General features: G+C 37.9%; 1 protein-coding gene across 6 annotated transcripts in view; it reads left to right on the top strand.

Moving 5' to 3' along the window:
* Positions 1 to 22,860, top strand: part of MUSK (muscle associated receptor tyrosine kinase) — a 91,815-nt gene that overhangs the window by 64,364 nt on the left and 4,591 nt on the right. For 2 of the 6 annotated variants that reach the window (XM_027105981.1, XM_027105979.1), the window contains 4 exons: positions 8,668 to 8,674; positions 14,775 to 15,038; positions 18,959 to 19,134; positions 19,807 to 19,830. In XM_027105981.1, the coding sequence (XP_026961782.1) occupies positions 8,668 to 8,674; positions 14,775 to 15,038; positions 18,959 to 19,134; positions 19,807 to 19,830 (471 nt within the window). The remainder of the gene's footprint in view (positions 1 to 8,667; positions 8,675 to 14,774; positions 15,039 to 18,958; positions 19,135 to 19,806; positions 19,831 to 22,860) is intronic. The other 4 variants (XM_027105982.1, XM_027105980.1, XM_027105984.1 and 1 more) reach the window with 2 other exon arrangements.

The raw sequence follows: 22,860 nt of genomic DNA, 5'->3' as shown, positions 1-22,860 counted from the left end.
CTTAAAAGTAAATTCAACTCAGTTTAACAAATAATAATAAAATGATTACTATTCACATAGCACTTTGTTGTTTGCGAAGCACCCTTACATGCATTTATTAAATACACTGGGCTCAGTCCATTGCGTTAGGTAGAGGATGCAAACTTAATTAACGAATGGGATCATTAGCAATGGAGTCCCAGTTTTCTAGGGACTCTCAACCTAAAAAGGAAGTCCATTGGTCACAGACATATGGCACAGACTATGTTCTATGCAGCAGCACAAAGTACAACAGCAGACACAAGACAGAGTTTAAGGGAATCCTTGGGAAAGAGATGCCATTTGAGTTAGAGATGACAAGGTCGAAATGAGTTCAGAAAATAGCAAGTCATGATGGAGACTGAGAATGAGGTGGAGGATGGGAAGAAAGGTTTGAAATGTGAGCTCTAGCTGGGTTATGAAGAGCCTGAGTAGGTTGACTATTCTTCAATCAATGGGAAGTCATTTAATTTTTTTAGAGAAGGCAAGCAATATGATCAGATATATTCTTTATCAAATCGACAGATGTCGGGTGTCAAAAGATGGGGAGGCATGGCATGCAGATAGGAGACTATTCCAGGAGTCTGGGAAAGTCATGAAGGTCTGAACAACAACAGTAACAATTGGTAAAGAGAGAACAGGGGAGATGTGTGAAACCTATCAGGAGAGAAACGATAGGATTTGAAAGTGTTTGAATGCGGTAGAAGGAGTTCAGATGTGTCTGAGATTTTGAGGAAAGCATCTAGGACAAATAATAACAGATAAAAGAACATGAGGAGGTTCAAGAGATAATAAAACAATTAAATTTTTGATGCTTTTTAATTACTTGGAATGATTCTCACTATCTTATGTTTTATTTGATATTTGATCAAGACCCAGTGTTAAATACATAAATATATATTTATATAACCTATATCTATATATTTACAAAGTGTGTGTATGTGTGTTTGTGTGTGCAGAGAGAAGGAGAAACATTTACGTATGAATTCTCAAATCCAAGAAAATAGACTGATCTAATCTAGCTTAGATTAGAATCACCTCCACTGGCTAGAAGAGAAAAATTAATGTTGCTAATCTGAAGAGAGTCTCATTTCAGGTAATTATTCAGTCATTCAAAGATCAATTTCCTGCCACGTTTCTTCCTCCCCTTTCTCCTTGTATCTCTTCCCTACGTGGAAAGAGAGAAGGAGTCTTGGATTTATGCAGTGGTGTCCTCTGGACCCGCCCTGGTATTTGGTAAAGTCTACAGCTAGAGAACTAGTGATCTCATCTCTTGGCTTGGTTGGGACCCAGAGGACCTCCCTGTCTGGCTCAGCCCCACTGAGGCTCTTCCTGTAGCAGCACAACCCTCTACATCTCAGTCAAATCCTTCATCGAGCCCCTCTCTAGAGTCTACTCTGCAACGTCTGCACATAGGTCACCCTGGCTCTCCCTACAATACCAGATATACTAAAAATCCAAGTCAGCTCCTTCCTTATCCCTCATGCAGCCTGAAGCAACTTCTGGATCACTTTCATGTTACACAAAATCCAAAAAAGATTCACACCTACCAACTCAGTTCTGCTGTCTACCCAACCATGTCATGCTACCATTTTTACACTAATATGGCCATCCTATGTCAGGGTAAGAGGTCCCTAAAAGGTTCTCTGCTTTTAGAGTCCCAAATAAGAAGTAGGAAAAACTCCCTCTGCTTTGGCTTTTTCCTTAATTTATCAATATACCTCTCTTCTAGGATTTTGGTCCAGAGAAAGGAATCTATAAAATGTGAATCTGAATTCTTAATTCCCTTACCTTCCACCTTTCTGCAACATACCAAGCTGAAGGAACTGGTCAGGGACTCCCTCTTAAGTGCGGTAACCTTCACAGCCCACCCATCATAAGTACAAAGACAGGTGTGAAGGCAGTGCTATGATCAATAAAAAGAAGAACCTGATAAAATGGGTTTATCTCCCCCCCCCCACAAAGACAGATCCGTCACACGACATGATCTCCAAGATGCTGAAAGGACTATAGAGCATAATTACCACCATAGTGTAGTATATGGCAACATCACCCCTTTCATCCCAGTCCTAGTCCAAATGAGAACCTGATCCAACACCGTTAAGAAACAGAATATACCAACAGAGGAAGCTGTAATCCTAAAGAAAATGATGGTATCTTCTGGTGGTAAAAAGAGCCTTAAAGTGTGGACAGGCAGCATAGAAAGGTAGTGTCCCAGAATGCAGGGAGAAGTCATTAATGTTGAGAATAGACCAGAGTGAGAATGAGGGCAAAGAGCAAAGGCAGCCTGGGGGAAAATAGCAGGAGAATTTGCATGGGGAAAGGAATGGTGGGAGCAATGCGTGAGTTGGCACGTAGCAGCAGAGAGGACTGGAAGCTTGCCGCAGCAGAGGTGAATGCAGATAGGGAGCAGTGACCGCAGTAGGGGCAATAGTCATGTAGACTGAAACCAGTAATGACTGGACTTTAGCCAATGGGCCTGTAGGTAATGTATTTGAATAATGAATGTGAATCCATCTGCACATAGAAACAAAGTTACTAAAATGAGTAGAGGGACTCCCTCATGTAGCTAATTCATAAAAAGCTGCAAGGCCCTTTTGTTCATCCCCTGATCTGTTTTTCCTGTTGGATCCCATTTACTATGAGACCTGAAGCTCCCCTACTTTTCCTAAAATTTCCTCAGGCAGATTTAATGAGGGTGTCTCATGAGTGCATTGGAATAAGACCTCTGAACCCCATGAGACACCTGCCATTTTTCTTCCTCTCCTTAAGCTGTTCTTTTCAGTCAAAGCTGCTAGATGCCTCATAAAAGTCTCCCTGCCATCACTGAGGAAACTGTTGTACTTCCCAACTCTGGGGTGCTCCCTGAACCAATATTCCATGGAAGTGAGGCCACTCTGGTGAAAAAGGGATTCATGGAACCACTTTAATTCAGAATCATTTCAAAGCACGGTCTTATGCTCTCCAGATCTCTCAGAGCTTGGTTGTGACATTCGCTCTCTCCACTTCTGCTTTAGGCATCTCTCTCCATTGGCCTCTGATGGCGCTGGCCAGAGGTCCAGAGCCCGGTGCCTCCCCTGGACATTTTGGCAATGCTTCCTTACCCCAAATTCTCCTTTCTCTCATTTCAGCCATCCCCATCCTCCCCTAGTGTTCTGTAGTCAACAGTCCCCTTTGTCACATTCTCTGTGTTTCACTTTGAAGATTTCACTCCATCTGTTTATTTACTCAACCCAGCAGGAAAACTGGAAATAGAAAAATCTGGTCTAGTGCTTAGGATTATGTCTATTGATATTGCTAGTGTCTGAAAGACAACAACAACAAAAAATAAAGATCAGCCTTCATTTTCCCAAAACTCTTCCATGTGTATGCCCAGATTCATATGTATTATTTGAGAAATGTGATATACTTCTTTCTGACTCATTTACATTTGCTGTTAGTCATCAAAAGGAGCCAGAAAAACTTTTGGAACCTCTCCCTATGAACCAGGAAGTTCCATTTCCCCTCCAGTCACAACCTCAAAAGGCTCAAGTTGCAATTTAAACTCAGCAGGATGCTGGGTTATTGGCAAGATGCCTTCTCTTTGTCATCAGCCTTGTGACAGAGACCAGCAAGACACCTCATGATCCCTGTAATGAGCATAGTCCTGGAAGAGCCAAAGGCCATCAAAATAGACACAGGTATTAAATCTACCAAACATTTAAAGAAGAATTAACACCAATTTTTATTACCCTGATACCAATGCCAGGTAAGGGCACTACAAGAAAACTAAAGGCCAATTTCCCTGATGAACATAAATGCAAAAATTCTCAACAAAATTCTAGCAAACCAAATTCAACAGCACATTAAAAGAATCACACACCATGATCAAGTGGGATTTATCTCCGAGATGTAAGGATGGTTCAACATATACAAATCAATTAGCGTCACATGCCACATTAATAGAATGAAGGATAAAAATTACATGATCCTCTCAATAGATGCAGAAAAAGCATTTGACAAAATTCAACATACATTCATAATAAAAACTCTCAGCAAATTGGATATAAGGAACATACCTCACAATAAGGGCCACATATGACAAACCCACAGCCAACATCATACTCAATGGCAAGAGGTTAAACACTTTTCCTCTAAGATCAGGCAAATGACAAGAGTGCCCATTCTCACCATTTCTATTCAACATAGTACTGGAAGTCCTGGCCCAAGCAATCAGGCAATAAAAAGAAATAAAAGGTATCCAAATTGGAAAGGAAGAAGTAAAATTCTCCTTGTTTTCAGATGATGCAATCTTATATATAGAAAATCCTGAAGACTCCACCAAAATCTGTTAGAACTAATCAATGAATTAAGTTCCACGTACAAAATTGACATACAGAAATCAGTTTTTTAAAAATACACTAACAACAAAACATCTGAAAAAGAAGAAAACTATCCCATTTACAATAGCACCAAAAACAACAAAATACTTAGGAATAGGTTTAACCTAGGAAGAGAAAGATCTGTACGCTGAAAATTACAAGACATTGATAAGAGAAATTGAAGACACAGATAAATGGAAGATATCCTGTGTTCATGGATCAGAAGAATTAATATTGTTAAAATGTCCACAGCACCCAAAGCTATTTGTGGATTTCATATACTCCTATTAAAACTCCTATGGCATTTTTCACAGAAATAGAACAAACAATTCAAAAACTTGTATGGAAGCACAAAAGAGTCCCGATAGCCAAGCAACCCTGAGAAAGAAGAACAAAGCTGGAGGCATCACACGTCCTGATTTCAAGCTATATTACAAAGCTATAGTAATCAAATCAGTATGGGACTGGCATAAAAACAGATGCCTAGACAAATGGAACTGAATCAAGAGCCCAGAAGTAAACCCACACATATGTGGTCAGCTAATTTATGACAAGGGAGCCAAGAATATACAACGGGGAAAAGACAGTCTTTTCCATAAATGGTGTTGGGAAAACTGGATAACCACATGCAAAAGAATGAAACTGGACCTCTATCTTACAACACTCACAAAAATTAACCTGAAATGAATTAAAGACTTAAACACATGACCTGAAACCATAAAACTCTTAGAAGAAAAAACAGACAGTAAGTTCCTTGACATCAGTCTTGGTGATGATTTTTTTGGATATGATACCAAAAGCATAAGCAACAAAAGTAAAAATAAACAAGTGGGACTACGCCAAACTAAAAAGCTTCTGTACAGCAAAGGAAACCATCAACAAAACTAAAAAGCAACTTATAGAATGGGAGAAAATATTTGCTAATTATATATAAGGGGTTAATATCCAAAATATATAAAGAGCACATACAACAGCAAGAAAACCAAACAATCTAATTTAAAAATGGACAAAGTATATGAATAGACATTTTTCCAAAGAGGACATACAGATGGCAAACAGGTACATGAAAAGGTGTTCAACATCACTATTCATCAGGGAAGTGCAAATCAAAACCACAATGAACTATCACTTCATACCTACTAAGATGGTTATCATCAACAAAGTAAGAGTTAGCAAGTATTGGCGAGAAAGGAACCCTGACCCACTGTTGGTGGAATTGTAAATTGGTTCAGCCACTATAGAAAACAGTATGGAGCTTCTGAAAAAAATTAAAAATAGAACTACCATATGATCCAGCAAACCCACTTCTGGATATATATCCAAAGGAAATGAAAACAGGATATCAAAGAGGTATCTGCACTTTCATGTTCATTGCAGCATTATTCACAGTAGCCAAGATACGGAAACAACTTAAGTGTCTGTCAACAGAAAAATAGATAAAGAAGATGTGGTATATACATATAATGGAATATTATTCAGCCATGATAAAGAAAGAGATTTGGTCATTTGTGACAACATGGATGAAACTTGAGGGCATTGTGCTAAGTGAAATAAGTCAGTCAGAGAAAGACAAATACCGTATGATATCACTTATATGTGGAATCTGAAAAAGTCTAACTCATAGAAACAGAGTACAGTAGTGGATACCAGGGGCAGTGGGGTCGGGGAAAAGGGGAGACATTGGTCAAATGGTACAAACTTCCAGTTATAAGATGAATAAGTTCTGGAAATCTAATGTGCATCATTGGTGATTATAGTTAATACTGTATTATATACTTGAAAGTTGCTAAGAGAGTTGCATTATGTAACTGTAGCAAATCAACACCTTGTCCACCTTAAACTTACACAATGTTGAATGTCACTTATATCTTAATAAAGCTAGGAAAAACAGACACAGGGATCCAGTAGAGGAAAATCCATGTTTGTATTTCCCATTCTCAATGGCATTAATAGGTCCTTCACGAAATACTGAGGTCCAGAGTTCTTTTCTGCTTATTCAGTCTGAGGGTACAGGAATGAGTCTGTGGTCACATCCCTCCTCTAACATAAGCCACTCCTCATTTTACCAACACCCCCACTGTCTGCAATGCCCCTTCTTTGGATTGACCTCAGAGTCTGGGGATTCTAAATTTAAAGCTCAAATGAAAATATGTAGCATAATCAAAGCTGGGCAGTAGGGAGAAATCTGATATGTTAGTATTGGAGTTCCCCACCCTCCCAAAATTGGCCACGTATTTTTATTTTTTAAATTTTTATTGAAATATCATTGATTTACACTGTTGTATTAGCTTCCACTGTATAGCAAAGTGATTCAGTTATATATATTCTTTTTCATATTCTTTTCTATTATAGGTTATTACAAGATATTGAGTATTGTTCCCTGTGCTATACAGTAGGTCCTTGTTGGTCATCTATTTTATATATAGTAGTGTGTATATTTTAATCCCAAACTCCTAAATTATCCCTCCCCCCCCCTTTCCCCTTTGGTAACCATAAGTTTGTTTTCTATGTCTGTGAGTCTATTTCTGCTTTGTAAGTAAGTTCATTGGCATCATAGTTTAGATTCCACCTATAAGTGATATCATATGATATTTGTCTTTGTCTGACTTACTTCACTTAGTATGATAATCTCTAGGTCCATCCATGTTGCTGCAAAATGGCATTATTTCATTTTTTTAATGGCTGAGTAATATTCCATTGTGTATACATACCACATCTTTATTCATTCATCTCATATTTTTATTTTCTATATTTTGTGTTGATGTTTCACATTATTACAGAAAAAAATTAGAACTTTGGACTCTTATTTTGTAATCGATATAGCTGATTGAACGTACTACCATGTTTCACGCTCTCTCTCATGTCTCATAGTCACACTCCCGTGTCCCCCGCAATGTTCCCCCCAGTTGTGAGACGTGGGGTGATGTAGCAGGGGCACACGACTCCCTCTATCACCCAGTGTTTCAGCCATGATAGGTAGAAGTGTTCTTACCAACAAAACAGGCCCCGTCCCTTGGCATTTCATGGTGGCTTCATCTGGTTTCCAATGGATTAAAGGTGTTTGTTTTTGTTTTTAATAAAAGGGAAAGGAATAAATGACTAACAGCCAGTAGCCACACTAAATTGCTACCAGCTGTTCTGCAGCTAGGCTCAAGAGGTAAGCATTCCTTCTACAATCAGGCAGCTTTTTTATATTAGATTGGCTGCCTGTTTTAGAAGAGAGACAACATTTTATTGGCTTTTCCAGATAATGGAAAAGATACTACAAATATTGATGGCTGTTGGAAGCTTTTGAAATTTTTAAAAATCTAGTTTTGAGATAAAAGCACTTGTTTATAATCGGAGGCTCTTGGACCCCTTCCCTGCTCCCCACTCTCCCCGCCCCCGCAAAAATGAAAATGTGACTGGAGAAATTTCTGTACGAAACACATGGAAGCCTAGTGAATCATCCTTTGATTCTCTTAATATTCTTGAAAAGACTGAGCACCCTTAAACGACCTTGATTTTTTTTTTCCTCACTTGTGCTTGAAATCGAAGCCTAGCTAAGCTGAGTATCTCTTCCCAAGTTCTACGGCTGGATTCTTTGGCTCTGGTTGACCTCCACGGTATTGAATCCTCTCTTTTACATCTTAAATTCAGGGCTCTTTCATATACATAACCTTGGACTTTTCACCTTTCAACAGGTTTCCCTGCTCAGCTGCTGTTAGATTCTGCCTTTACCCATTCCAAATTATATACCTTTTTCTCTGTAAGAATTTCCTCCTGTTTCTTCCATCTGTTCTCTCCAGAAAATGTGGGGCCCCTTGTTAAAAAATTATTAAGTGTTTCAAGATGATAACCGCAGAACATTCAATTAAGCATGGGGCCCTTCTGAGTGTGGGACGCTGTGTGACCACGTGAAGCCAGTGGGTCTGTAAGAATCGCAGCTCCGCCACCCTCTTCCTGTTCAACCTCCACTTCTTGCTTTCTTGATGCAAAGTCCTTGGGTGGCCAACAGAGGGAAATTCTGACCTATGATACTGCCTGGGCGAACAAGGCCACGGTTGACTCAGCTTGAAAGGAAGAATTCAGTTCCTGGAGACATTTAATATTTTCTTACTCTCCTTCTCCAAATCTGCCTGTTAATGCAGGATCTGGCCTCCTAGCAGAAGCAGGGAACTTTTCAGAAACTTAGAGATTAGAAGAATGAAAATTATCTGTTACAAACCTTGAGATGAAAATGTACTAACTTTTGTTTCTTTTCCCCTTTAATTTGATTTCCTGTGGAAACTTCCTTTCCTGTTACTAGAATGGAGGTGAGATATTATTGTTATACCAATGTTTTGTTTCGCTTTGTTTGACATGCCATTTATTGAGTATCTATTATTCGTTGAGTACTGTAATCTTTCAGAAAACTTTCTAATTTCTAATCCTTTTAATACTCTCACAAAATGATGATGAAGATGAAGATAGGCAACATCTGTTGAATACTTACTATGTATCAGGCACTGTGCTAAGAGCTTTACATGCATTTTAAAAATTTATCCTCAGGACATGAAATAGATGCTAGTATTATCCCTATTGTACAGAAAAGAAACAGAGAGACATACTTTGAACTGGAGAGTACACATGACTTACACAGTTAGTATATGATAGGCTTGGAAAAGAGACACAGAACTGACTCCCAAACCCTCCCTCATAGCTTTATCCTGCAGATAAGAAAGTAACACCATGTAATATAACACTGTGAAACTTACAGCATTTTATCTGCATAAAATTGCCTTTCATAAAAACTCTATGATGTGTAAAATTTCATCTAATTTTACAAATGATGAAACTGAGATTTAGAATGGTTCATTACTACTAATAACAGCAGTTAAGTTTTGCAGGACATTTTTGAGTACCACTGTTCTCATATTAATGTTTCAGCAACTTTATGGGGCAAAAGCTGTCATCCCTCTTTCTTTATATGAGGAACCTGAGGCACAAGAGTTCTCCAGACCACATAGCTAACTACAAAGCCTCAATCTGAGCTCAGACAGACAGACTCAAGAACACAGATTCATACCTATGTTGCTAATCCAGGTAGCACAGCAACTGAGCAGGACCTGCAACTCAAGCCATTGATTCTAATTCCATGGAATGAAATAATTCATTGCATAAGAACATTTAGTTTGTTCTCAATCTTTTCCCAATTCATATAGCTTTGATGCATTTGTTAATAAATAGGTATTGAGAAAGAGTCCTGACCTGAAGGATTCTACAGAGAAGCTGAATATCTACTGAAGGGATATACAACATAAACACGGGAAAAGGTAAATTAAAAGGCAGGCCAACCACAGAAGAGATGCCATCTTTCATTCATACACCTCTTTCATTCAGCACACCTGTCTTCCCTGTGCATCTTTAAAACACTCTATTCCTGGCACTACATTGGAAAGTGATAAAACAAAACAAATTGTACATATTCCCTGCACCCAAGGAATTTACATTTTATTAGGGGACCGACACACACACACACACACACACACACACACACACACGTTACAAGGTAACATAATAATGGAATCATGCACAAATTCTAAGGGCTCAAGAACAGAAATAAATCATTCACATGCAACTAAATGCAAATGAAAATAATTTAAACTGATTATGGTCAAATAAATGCTAACTAATGAAAATTCCATACCATCTTTCACTTGTGATAACACAAGCACTCTTGGTTTTCCGCAAAGGGCTAGATAGCAAGTATATGGCTTTCTGGGCCGTACGGTCTCTGTTGCAACTGCTCAGCTCTGCTATTGCAGCACAAAAGGAGCCACAGACAGTTTGTAAGTGGATGAACTTGGCTCTGTTCCAATAAAATTGTACTTCTAGCCACTGAAATTTGAATTTCATATCATTTTCACTTCTCCTTTTGGTTTTTTTCAACCATCTAAAAATGTAAACACCATTCTTAGCTCACAGGTGGTATAAAAATAGGCAGTAGGCCAAATTTGACTTGTGGGTTCTATTTGCCGATCCCTGTCATAGAGATTGAATCATATACAAAGACACTAGGCATGAAAGGATAAAAAGAATTCCAGTTTGCTTTGGAAGTTTAGAGTGGCGTAGGGCCCTGGCCATCACATTTGTTGGGAAAGTACAATGGGAACCTGGCAGTTGCTGTATAAGGAAGAAGATGTGCCGCTATCAGGGGAGAGGTCCCGTTCTCATGTGTGCCAGCCCTAGGGAGGGCAGGAAAAGAAGGTGTGGAGTTTCCGCTGGGGTAGTGGGGTTGTCCCAACCAACCATGCCATGGCTGGTCATCTGGATGTGCCCTTGGACAACGTGTTCAAAGGGAAGAGATGTTGCCCTCATAGAAACTGGAAGATCACATTTTAAAACAGTGGACCCTTGAACAATTCAGGGGTTAGGGGCACCAACCAGCACGCCCTATAACTTTAGAGTTGGCTCTCTATGTGGTTCCTCCATATCCACGTTCTGCATCCTTGGATTCAACTACGGATGGGATGGTGTAGGACTGTAGTGTTTATTGAAAAAAAAACTGGGCATAAGTGGACCCGTACAATTCAAACCCACGTTGTTCAAGGGTCAACTGTATTCTACTGAACGTGATTCATACATGTTAAAGCAAAGAGAAAATAAAAGCAAAAGGTGTAGTGAGAATCCTTTAAATATTCCATCTGACCAAGGAGAGCTGTCTGCTATAAAATAAGTTAGAAGGGGGACGTGGGATCAGATATCAGTTGTTGCCTCCAAAAAGAGAAACTGTTCAGAAAGAGAGGTCAGCCAGGTTCAGTCTGTCAGGAGACAAGAGAGGGACTGGCTCCATGTGCAATATTAACTAGAATTTTTGGAGGTAGTCCAGCAGATCATTCCAAAACAACCAGCATTCTGTGAACAGATCCCTGTGACCTCTGCCCCACCGTTCAAACGAGGAACAGGACCAGCTGCCTCTGCTGTTGCTCCATCCACAGTCCCAAGATCTGCATGTGGAGAAATACGACTTCAGCTGGACAGAAAGGGCACTCATCACTTGCAAAAGACAGAAGACACCAATGGAAATTTTTTGCATTCATCTTGTTCCCTGGGTTTTGCTGTGACCTCCTTAAATTTTTTAAGTGATAGGGTTAGAAGGATGAGGGAAAAAATGGCCCCATTGGCCTCCATATCTTGCCTCTGAAATTTGATCACTGCATAAAATTTGAGGTTTATAAGTCAGCAAAACAGGGGAGGAAATTGTTCCAACTCTGACTGACACTGTGACTGGGCAGTCTCTTTATATATGTATTATGTATGTGTGTGTAGGGAAATTAAAATACAGGCCACCCGCAGAAGACATGCCATCTTTCATTCGCACACTGTTCAGCACATGTGTCCTCCCTATGTATTTTAAAACACTCACTCTATTCCTGTATATATATATTTGGTACTATATATCCCTTACCTTGTGGGGCTAATCCGAGCAAAGATATACTACCAAAGCTAAGTCTTTAATGCTCCCAGAACATCACAGAGACAGAGAAAATTAATAAGAACCATATACTTTGTATCTGTATGGTTTTTCTCAGCATGCAAAGGGTTTTCACAGGCTAGTTATCTTCAAGCTGGTAGGAAGACAAATCAAAATTAAAACCAAGATCTTCTAATTTCTATTCAAAACCTATTCTGCTTTTTCTTTTCTTTTGCATTATATAGCTAATGTTCAAAAATCAGTGAGGACCCCGTACTATTAATTCACATTGAGGTTGTTCTAAAGATTTTCCCAAGGGCTTTTTAAAAGAGAAGCAGCAGAAACTCAGAAAAAAAGAATTTTTTTTTTAAGAATTGGTTCTTAATTATTAATAATCCTTATCTCTGAGGCTATTTTCATTTTTTCTTTTGTGTAATTTTTCTTAGTTTCCAATGTTTTCTTTTAAATGTTTTTTGCTTATGTAATTAAAGAAAAAAACATGAGTTTTTTAAATTAAAAATATTCATGGAGGGCTTCCCTGGTGGCGCAGTGGTTAAGAATCCGCCTGCCAATGCAGGGGACAGGGGTTCGAGCCCTGGTCCGGGAAGATCCCACATGCCGCGGAGCAACTAAGCCCGTGTGCCACAACTACTGAGCCTGCGCTCTAGAGCCTGCGTGCCACAACTACTGAAGCCTGTGCGCCTGGAGCCCGTGCTCCGCAACAAGAGAAGCCACCGCCATGAGAAGCCCGCGCACCACGACGAAGAGTAGCCCCGCTCGCTGCAACCAGAGAAGGACAGTGCGCAGCAACGAAGACCCAATGCAGCCAAAAATAAATAAATAAATTTATAAAAATATATATATATATATATTCATGGAAAAATAAAGAAGTGTCATTCAATAGTTAGCACGTGACCGTGCAACATGGATGAATCATTCTCAGCTCAGAGACACTAGGAGAAATATTCAACTTTTACATGATATAGTTTTTTATAAATTTATGTATTTATTATTTATATTTGGCTGTGTTGGGTCTTCGTTGCTGCGCGGGCTTTCTCTAGTTGCGGCGAGCGGGGGCTACTCTTCGTTGCGGTACGCGGGCTTCTCATTGCCGCGGCTTCTCTCGTTGCAGAGCATGGGCTCTAGGCACACGGGCTTCAGTAGTTGTGGCTCACGGGTTCTAGAGCACAGGCTCAGTAATTGTGGTGCATGGGCTTAGTTGCTCCGCGCCATGTGGGATCTTCCCGGACCAGGGCTTGAACCCGTGTCCCCTGCACTGGCAGGTGGATTCTTAACCACTGCGCCACCAGGGAAGTCCCCATAGTTTTTTTCTAAGTGAAAAGAGTCACACCTGCTCTTATCCATCCTCTCTTTTTATGGAAGGATTATCAATATGTGTGACCATTTTGTGAGCCAGTTTGGGGTATTTCTAATTGTTAGGTATTATTATTCAGTTTCTTAAAGCATAGTATCCTTGCTTCTCTAGAACTTTCTTAGTGTCAGCTTACCCTGAGTTCCCTCAGAGGTTGAGTCATGAGCTATTCCTCTGGGTGTTTTCTCAACCCTATAGGGCCCAAGTTATCATGGGAGTTTTGCGTTTTCTTATTCAAGGCGTTCATTTAAAAAATCCCCAATGAATTACAGGTAATGCAATAAAATTCATGTTGACTAATTAGTAGAATGCTAGTATGAATTAGAGAATGATTCTATGTTACAAAACATCATTTTAAAATATAGTATTTCACGGAAGTTCATTGTTTTACCTGAATGAGTTGTATCTCATTTAATAGATTTGCTTCAAAGACCAGTCAATGATGTTTCTAATCACCTTTTCAAATTCAAATGGGGTCTGTTAGCAACTTAAACAATCCCCACAAATTCCAATTTGTTTAATTTTCTTTCCTTGAAATCCTTTATATAAAGATAATAAAATGCTAAATTCCAACAGATGTACAAATCTAAATGAGAGTGCAACTTGAATTTGCTGTCATTGTTAATGAGATATCTGATGGAAGGCATAAGGATATATTGAGACTATTACAGTGCCTGCACATAATAAGTGCTCAATAAACATCTGTCAGGTGAGTATAGGAGTTATTATAATTCCCAGCATTGCATTAAGGAAGCAGTGGATATGTGGAGGAAGTACCAGCTGCGTTTTCCATTTTTCTTATTGTCCTCTTCAATTGTTATAGCAGATTAGCTTTTAATCTTATTGCTGTGCTAACACTTATATTACCCATGAACACACAATAACCTGGGTTCAGGATAATTACTTACATCACTTTACAGATTAGAACACTGTCAGAGACCAGATGACTCTCCCCAAGACATGTGGTAAGAAAATAGCAAAAGTGAAGATGCTACTTAGCTCCTCTGAGAGCCATAACCAATGCTTTCTCCTTCCTGTGTAGCTTTCTTCTTATTCTTTAATGGAATGCTGGGAAGATGTGTGAGTGAGAGGATCTGATTTTTGGAAGATGTGCCACAAAATTCAAATCATTAATTATCATAACGTTTAAATAAACTATGTTCATCAAGCTGCAAGCTCTTTGGATCAGAGCAATTACTACGTTCAGTCACTTATTAATCATGATGATGAATATATTTTTTAGACGTATTTACTTGCTATGTACGCTTATATGTAACAAATGTGGAGTTAAATTTTATTTATGATGGAAACAATAAAAATTCTCCCATCCATTCTGGCCTTGAGCGTTTCCAAAGCTTTCCACATCCGTTATCACATTTGATCCTCTTCATAGCCCTCTGGAGTAGCTAGAGGTAATATAATTGCTGCTGGAAATGAAGACAATATTCAGATGGAACGTTTCAACCAATTTGCTGGTGCAGTCTTCTATTTCTGTGATGCAGATGTGGAAATGGAAAACAAACAAAAAGGCAGATGGAATGCTATGAAATAGCATGTGATCAGGAATGTTTTTCACTGCTTCTTTCAGTAAACCACAGAAAGATGACAAAGGCTACTGCGCCGAGTACAGAGGGGAGGTGTGTAATGCTGTCCTGGCAAAAGATGCTCTTGTTTTCTTCAACAACTCCTACGCAGACCCTGAGGAGACCCAAGAACTACTGGTCCACACTGCCTGGATTGAACTGAAAGCAGTGAGCCCATTCTGCCGGCCGGCTGCTGAAGCTTTACTGTGTAACCACATCTTCCAAGAATGTAACCCTGGGGTGGCACCTACTCCTACACCCATTTGCAGGTAAACTTTACAAAATAAATAAATGGGGAAATTCTGTTTGTCTGTCTGCCAACAGGAAAAGTTTTCAAAAGAGGAAGTTGTTAGGTGTAAGAGTAAAGGCAAAAGCTGGCTTTTGTCCAAAATATAAGGTAATTAATTGGACAAAATTCCTACCATGTGAATCACTGGTGATACCCTATTACACAAGGGCTCTAAGTTAGAAAATGTCATAAAAGGTATAATATTCTATTACATTTGTTATTGTTCACATTATTATCATATTCATAAACATCCCTGCTTTCTAGGAAGTGAAAAACAAAATCCCAAACTAATATGGACCTCATTAGTAAGCCAAGATAGAGAAAATAAAGACTACATATCCAGTATTTCAGCATTATTAGCCAATAAATATGAGATCTTGGTGAGCATGTCAGAACATTAAAATACCTTCCACCCAATATTCTAATTTACGTACTGACACTCTTGTGTCATGGCGGGTGGAAGGAGTAGAAACAGTTATAAAACAGATATTTCTTGAAAACCCCCTACTCTTTAAACACTGAAATTTATAAACCCACTTTCAATAGAATTATCTTTGCCTTTATTTACTTCTTGTGTAGAAAAGACAGGAATCAATGTAGCTTTTGAGCTAAATGGAACAAAGTTCAAATACTGTTTTGTACTGCTTTCTAGATGCACTGACATATGACCTCAGCTAAACTTCAGTTTCCTCGTCTGCAATAGAGCTGAGAGGATTAAAGGATAAATTGTACCCAGGGTATATATTAGAAACTGGATGGATACTGTTTGCTTTTCAAGAAAACACATGAAGACTACCAACACAGCACATTTCCAACTGTTTTGATAAAACCAGGAACTATTTAAATATTGAAATAGTTTTAAGGCATTCTATTTAGTATAAAAGGACTACAGAGGTCATTAAAATAGAGTGCTCCATTCTTCAACTTACTGCAAATTTTGAGGGTTTGGAGACATTTTAAGACTAATATAGGGACTTCCCTGGCGGTCCAGTGGTTAAGACTTCACCTTCCAATGCAGGGGGTGCGGGTTCGATCCCTGGTCAGAGAGCTAAGATCCCACATGCCTCGCAGCCCAAAAACCAAAACATAAAACACAAGCAACATTGTAACAAATCCAATAAAAACTTTAAAAATGGTCCACATCAAAAAAAAAAATCTTAAAAAAAAATTACTTAAGACATAATTTGTTGTTTCTTCACTTAAGATTATATTTTCATCAGACATGACATCTAAGTATCTTTTGAGGAACAATGAGAATTAAAATTGAATTGTATCTTCATATGCTAGCACAAAATAAATTTATTGAGTAATTTCCCAACATTTATGCCCTAGACCAGTTTAAATGCATAGGCCACAGATGTTCTTTCTCAAGATTGAAAATAATTTAACTTTTTTGTTTTTTTAGAAAAAAATCCCATTCACTGAGATTTCAAATTTATTAGAATAGCATAGTTAATTAACTCTTAAATCTGTGAGCCATTTCTAGTGTACTTAAATGTTTTCTTAATTCCAGCTGTTATTTAAACAAGTATTTTTTAAAATTTATTTATTTCTTTATTTTTGGCTGCATTGGGTCTTCGTTGCTGTGTGCAGGCTTTCTCTAGTTGTGGCGAGAGGGGGCTACTCTTTGTTGTGGTGCGTGGGCTTCTCATTGCGGTGGCTTCTCTTGTTGTGGAGCATGGGCTCTAGGCATGCAGGCTTCAGTAGTTGTGGCATGCAGGCTCAGTAGTTGTGGTGCACAGACTTAGTTGCTCTGCAGCATGTGGGATCTTGCTCGACCAGGGCTCGAACCTGTGTCCCCTGCATTTGCAGACAGATTCTTCACCACTGTGCCACCAGGGAAGTCCCTGAGTATTTTTTTTAATCTGAAAATTGTTTCTATTTTTTTAATCCTTGTAAACAATTTATTCACATTGGGGTTGAAAAATATAGTCTAGAAATTTTCACATTTTTATACTTAAGGTTTTCTTTTCTCTTATATATAATCAATAATTGTTTAAAAAATTAGACATTTAGAAAGACTTGGGAGTAGATTTCTTTTCATTATTTTCTTTCCTATAAGTAATATAAAAAGAATGGATAATATGATTTCATCATCAGACTTATGTCCTTTTTATTTTAAGAATTTTTCTTATAGTATATCTCTGAGTATTTTTCTATTTTTTTATGTGCTCTAGTTTCTTGTTGGGAAACACTGTTATTTGTACTTTGAATTTCTTGCTTGCTTCTCCCTCTCAGTTATCTCCTTACTCACTATTTTCATCTTTCTTTCTGCATTCAGTTAGAACTTCTAAAGTTTTCCCCTATTATTTGTTCAATATCTTGCTGTGCCGTTTCTTTCTCAATGAAGATTTCACTTGTTTCAGTGAAACAGTTGTTTTCACTTCTTTGTGGTCTTTATTTTCTTCAGTCACTACCATGTTTAACTTAACCTTGTTTTCACTCTATTTTCCATTTCATCTTGATTTTTTTTCCCCGTGAAAAACGCTTCTGTAGAGGCCATGCTTCAGTGCATGCAATGAAAACAAAACAATTTTTTAAATTCTCTAACGTGTCTTTTCCATGTATAATAAAAAATAATTTTCCCAGGTATTTGCTTTCTCCACATAATGTGGGCTAAAAAGTTCTTTCATATGTCCCATATTGCTTTTGCACAGTTTAACTATAACATCTGAATGCAGAAAGATTTGCTTATATGACCCAAGGATGGGACCAGGCATAAGAAGAAGCAAGCCAAACAATGTTTCTCCAGTTCTTCAGAGTCTCAGAAGCCTGAAAGCCCCATTGTTCCCTCTTCCTTTGCAGACATATTAAGAATCTACATCCCATCATTGTACTCATGACTCCCATTATATCCCATCACATTAGTATGCACAGCCCTTTCATTCTGCACATGCTCAGTTGGTCCATATTGGCAAGTGGTTGCCTGGGAAGGCAGGAGTGTAGGCATGAGTAGTAAAAAATATATATACATGTATATATAACTACACATACACACGAATGTACACACTCACACAAAATTTCCTCCTCTTTTATACTTCATATATTGAATGAATGACATTACTATTATTATCCTTAATTTCTTTAATTATCTTTAATTTCCTCTTATTATGAATCCCAAATATCTTAATTTGGAACTAACTTGATTTTTCCTATGTAGTCTATCCTATTTCCTATAAGATAAGCTTGAACAATTATTAATCCACAAAATTCTAATTAGTCCAACTAGTCTACCTAATCTTTCTTCAGCCTTTTCACTCAGTACAACACAGAGATGAACATTGCAGCTTCATACTCACACAGACCTTACTCTAGCTTTCTCAGATGAAAGCACACACAGCAATGAGATAGGACTCAGCTTCTCCAAGGGTAGGGCTGGGTAAGGACTCCCAAGCCCTCCTATAACCTTTCAGGAAGGTGATACTATTCTGTTTTAGGGAACAAAGCACACAGAGACACGGACTGTGTTCCTCAGGCCCTGCCCATTAGCCCTGAGATTACAGAAAAACCTCCCAGGCTGGAAACTGCTTGACAATGATCTTTTAAAGCTCTGCGTACCTTGTTTCTGTACCTTTGTAGTTACTTTAATATGAAGTTAAGAGAAAACATATCTGGGATTCCTAATCCATTACCTTTGGAACTTGAACGTTCTTTTCCCCAGTAGCATTAGTGATGTTTTTAAAACAAAACAAGACAGCATTTCATCTCCTGGGATAATATACTATATATTTCATAGCTTCTCACATTATTTACAATAAAAGGATCTTTACAAAAACACTTTTGCAAGAACAAACAGTGTACTGTGATGATGTTTTGAAAATATGGGATTTAGGCTCCACCACCAATTTGGCTTCAACGTGCTATGATTCATCAAATTTTGTTCTCCCTAAATTATTTTAGAGAATACTGCCTGGCAGTAAAGGAGCTCTTCTGTGCAAAAGAATGGCTAGCGGTGGAAGAAAAGACCCACAGGGGACTCTACAGATCTGGGATACATCTGCTCTCCATGCCGGACTGCAACAAACTCCCCAGCATGCACTGGGACCCCATGGCCTGTACCAGACTGCCATATTTAGGTAACAGAGTTCTCCCGAGACTTTGGAGGTTCAGAGAAATTTACTATTTTGAGGAAACTAAGGTGTGAATTTAAATCTCCTAATATTTCTAGGCATTTCCAATATTTTTTGAGTTCTGCCTTCCTTCCATACCCAATAACAGAATCCTATTGCTATCCTAATTGCACCGGTTAACATAAGGATTTATTCCATTTGTTCTAAAAGAAAATAAAGAGCACTTTTCGCTGCTGCTTGAGATCTTACCTTACTTCATAAGCAGATCTTATGAGAGCTCATAACATTTTATTGAATGTGCAGAGAAATGGCTAAGAAACAGTTCATATTTTGTCAGAGGAGTGGAATAAAAGCATAAAAGTCCTCTTTCTTACCCAAGGAAGCAGATTTTTCAGCATGCAAAAATAAGCCATATGTTTGCAAATGCTGATCTCACAAAACAAAGCTGAATGGCTGCATGTTGCTTTAATGAACTTCATCTGTAAGGAACTATGTGGTGAGCCCTAACAGCTGTTTTAATTTCAAAGATGCAATCCTTTCGCATTCGAATGCGAAGAATGTTTTCCCATTGTATATTAAAAAGCTGAAAGAGAACTTGCATTTCTTAGCACTCTCTCACAGAACACAGGAGCTATCTGGATGTTCACTTAAAACAAATTTTTATCCTTTCCCCTTCAGATTATAAAAAAGAAAACCTAACAAGTAAGTAATTTTGTTTGTGCCCTTGAAACGTTATGTGTATGTAACTGGATTCATGCATGCGTATTTACACCCGTATTTCATGATGTCCAGAACGGGATGTACGGTCCCTCTCAAAGTCTTTTCACTATATTCACCCAGGGTAGAATATGAAGGAAGATCATCAGAGATCCCAGTTTATAGCTTCTAATTAGGCCATGGAGAGCACCATATTTAGTGAATGATGCAAATCCCATCTCCTACCTCAAGGTTACTAAGTTGCTTTATCCCTTCCATGGCTATAAAGTAAGCCAATTTAAAATATCACCTTTTGATTTTGCATTCATGATTTTTGTATCATCCAATACTATAAAGTTTACAGGGTCAAATCAAATGGTTTTAAAAGGGTGATCTCAAAATCTCTAGGAAAGAATTCAAGAAGGTTGCTTGAAAAGGGGCGTCCTAGAAACCAACGTGTATCAGATGGTACGTTAAGCCTATCAGAATGCAGAAATCTTCAGGATGAAATTAGAAATTTTTTTCATGTCGACTAACTTCCTCTGATTTTCATGTTCAAGGCTCAAATCGTATTCATTTCTTGGGCTAGATATTCCAGGCCTAATTGTTTCTGCACTTGGCTAAGTGCTAGGACTTGCTTTTACCAGCTTACTTAAAGGACTAAGACTTAGAATATTGAAAGAAAGAATGTTACTGGTCACAACTGAATCACTCAGAGCTAGGAAACAAGAACAGCTTTGGAAAACCCTAAAAATCTATTATTCTGGAAGCCTGTCAAATTGTCATTCCCAACCTGAAAGAATGAAAAAGAAATGTTTCAATTCTTTGTCACAGAAGCAACCAAAGTTAACTTTGATTGGACTCTTAATTGATGACTGTGATGTTTGTTATCCTTTGATTGTTTACTCATTCATCCATTCACGCATTCATTGAGGGTTTACTGTATGAAAGGTGCTGACCTTCAATCCTAGATTAGACAGAAATAAGACACACAAAAGCATCCAGATTTCTGCCTTCTACACTGATTATAAGAAATTGCGAGCAGCATAGATTAGCTAGATCATTTTATGAAATCTTTGCTATATGTAAGAAAATGAACTCCAGATGTCATAAACTGATCATTTCATCTGACCATACGGTGAGGAATGTCTAAAAATATGTTCCCTGAGTTAAATACAATTATCAAAGAAATTGGCTTTAGCTCTTCAGGTAGGTCGATCGTTGAACAGAGAAGTCAACCTTATTAGGTAGACTGTCTCATATTCTGTGGGAGTGTGTAAAGCCCTCAAATATTTCTTGGAGAGTCTCTTGAATTCTGAGTAGACTCTAAAGGATATTACCAGTTCACTTTGAAGGGTGATGGAAGATTTCTTTTAATCATTAGTTTATCTATTGGGTATTTCCTTCTTGCTTCCCTTCTCCCTGTCTTTTAATGATTGCTCCTACTTTCATATTAGCATTAAGTTTAGCTCTCCAATTTAAGCCCCCCTCCCCACTCATCTTGGATTGATTTTTTTAAATCTTCGAATGACTCAGTCCACAGAAAGTCAGAGCAGCTTTCAAACCATCACAGCGGAGCCTGGGAAGTCTGTTACATCCACCACTGCTGTGATGCTTGATGAGAAATGCTGTCATTGGTCCTGCACAAATGTTTTACTGCTGTGCTAATATTCTTCTAGTTCCAGGTGCCTGCTTGAGTCCCAAGGGTAACCAAACTTGGTCTCCACAGGCTTCAAAACCACTTGCTTAGCCACTGGTGCTCAGGGCATAATCACTGCTTCCATGCCTAGACTAAGAAGTCATACGTAGGCACCCCTTATAATCTCTGCTTTTACGTGTCCTATTTCAGATGGCTTCAGGTATCCCTGCAATGAAAGTTTTCCTTTGACTCTGTGATGTGTTATAATAATATAGTTCCTTCTATGAAATCTTTGACTATATTGCAGTCAATTTCTAATATTTCATTTAGCATCTTCTAAATCTATGCTCTATAATCTGCACTTTTGTGCTAACACTGTCAGGTTGTGATATTAGTATTATAATAGCTTGCTAAAACAATCTGAAAGATTTTTCTCTTACTGGAATATATTATAAAACTGTGAAAATTGTATCTCTTCCAATACTGAAAGAATATAACCATAATTCTATAATGACTTAAACTTCCTGGTTATGGCTAGTTTCAGACTTTCTGATTCTTCAAATTTGGTAATTAACGTGCTCCTACCATTTTCCTTAAGATTTTAAAAATGTAACTCCATAGTTATATATCATTTCATTTTTATTGACCTTTGAGTCTATTCTTAAAATGACTCTATCATTCCTAATTTTGTATGTTTGTGCCTTTCTTTTCATTTTAAAATTAAAATGTCACTGATTAGACTACCTTGTAAATATTTATCAGAAAAACTATTGACCTATTTTTAAATTCTATCATTTGTGTTATGTGTATTCTAACGTATTAATTTCTGCTTGTACATGGCTGTTACTATATCACCTGTTTTCCTTTGTTTTCTGTAGATTTTGTTTCTTTTCCAAAGTCTTGAATTAAATATCTAGTTCATTCACTTCATTCATTTTATCTAATGGAAGAAGATAATGCTATGAGTTTATCACTGAACACATCTTTGGCCAAATCTCATCAACACTGCTAGGAAGTTACTTTGTCATCTGTAACTATGGCTACTTTCTACTCTTTGATTGAAAGGTTATTAAAATGTTTCTTTTTTGAATGTCTTATTGGATTTTATTTAATCTATTATTAATTGCATTTTGATCAAAGAATAGATCTTTTTGTCTTTACTCAGTCAACTAAAAGGATTTAAAATATAATTCATAATGTTGTTTTAATAGATATACAATGGACGTTGCACCCTACAAACAGAGGGACATTAGTATGACATCTTTTGGTTTCCAGCGGTAATGCAGATTTTAACTTATTTGTATATTGCATTGACCTTTTTAATAGGAGTTTGACAGGAGTTCAATTGTTAGATGAACTAACTTCCTCATATCTGTCCTACTATTTCCATTTTCCAT

This window comes from Aethalodelphis obliquidens, unplaced genomic scaffold (assembly GCF_003676395.1).
Source record: "Aethalodelphis obliquidens isolate GAN/ISIS:26980383/991018 unplaced genomic scaffold, ASM367639v1 scaffold7, whole genome shotgun sequence".
Classification (NCBI taxonomy): Eukaryota; Metazoa; Chordata; class Mammalia; order Artiodactyla; family Delphinidae; genus Aethalodelphis; species Aethalodelphis obliquidens.
Note: the sequence above shows the minus strand (reverse complement) of the source record. Positions and strands in the feature narration are given on the sequence as shown.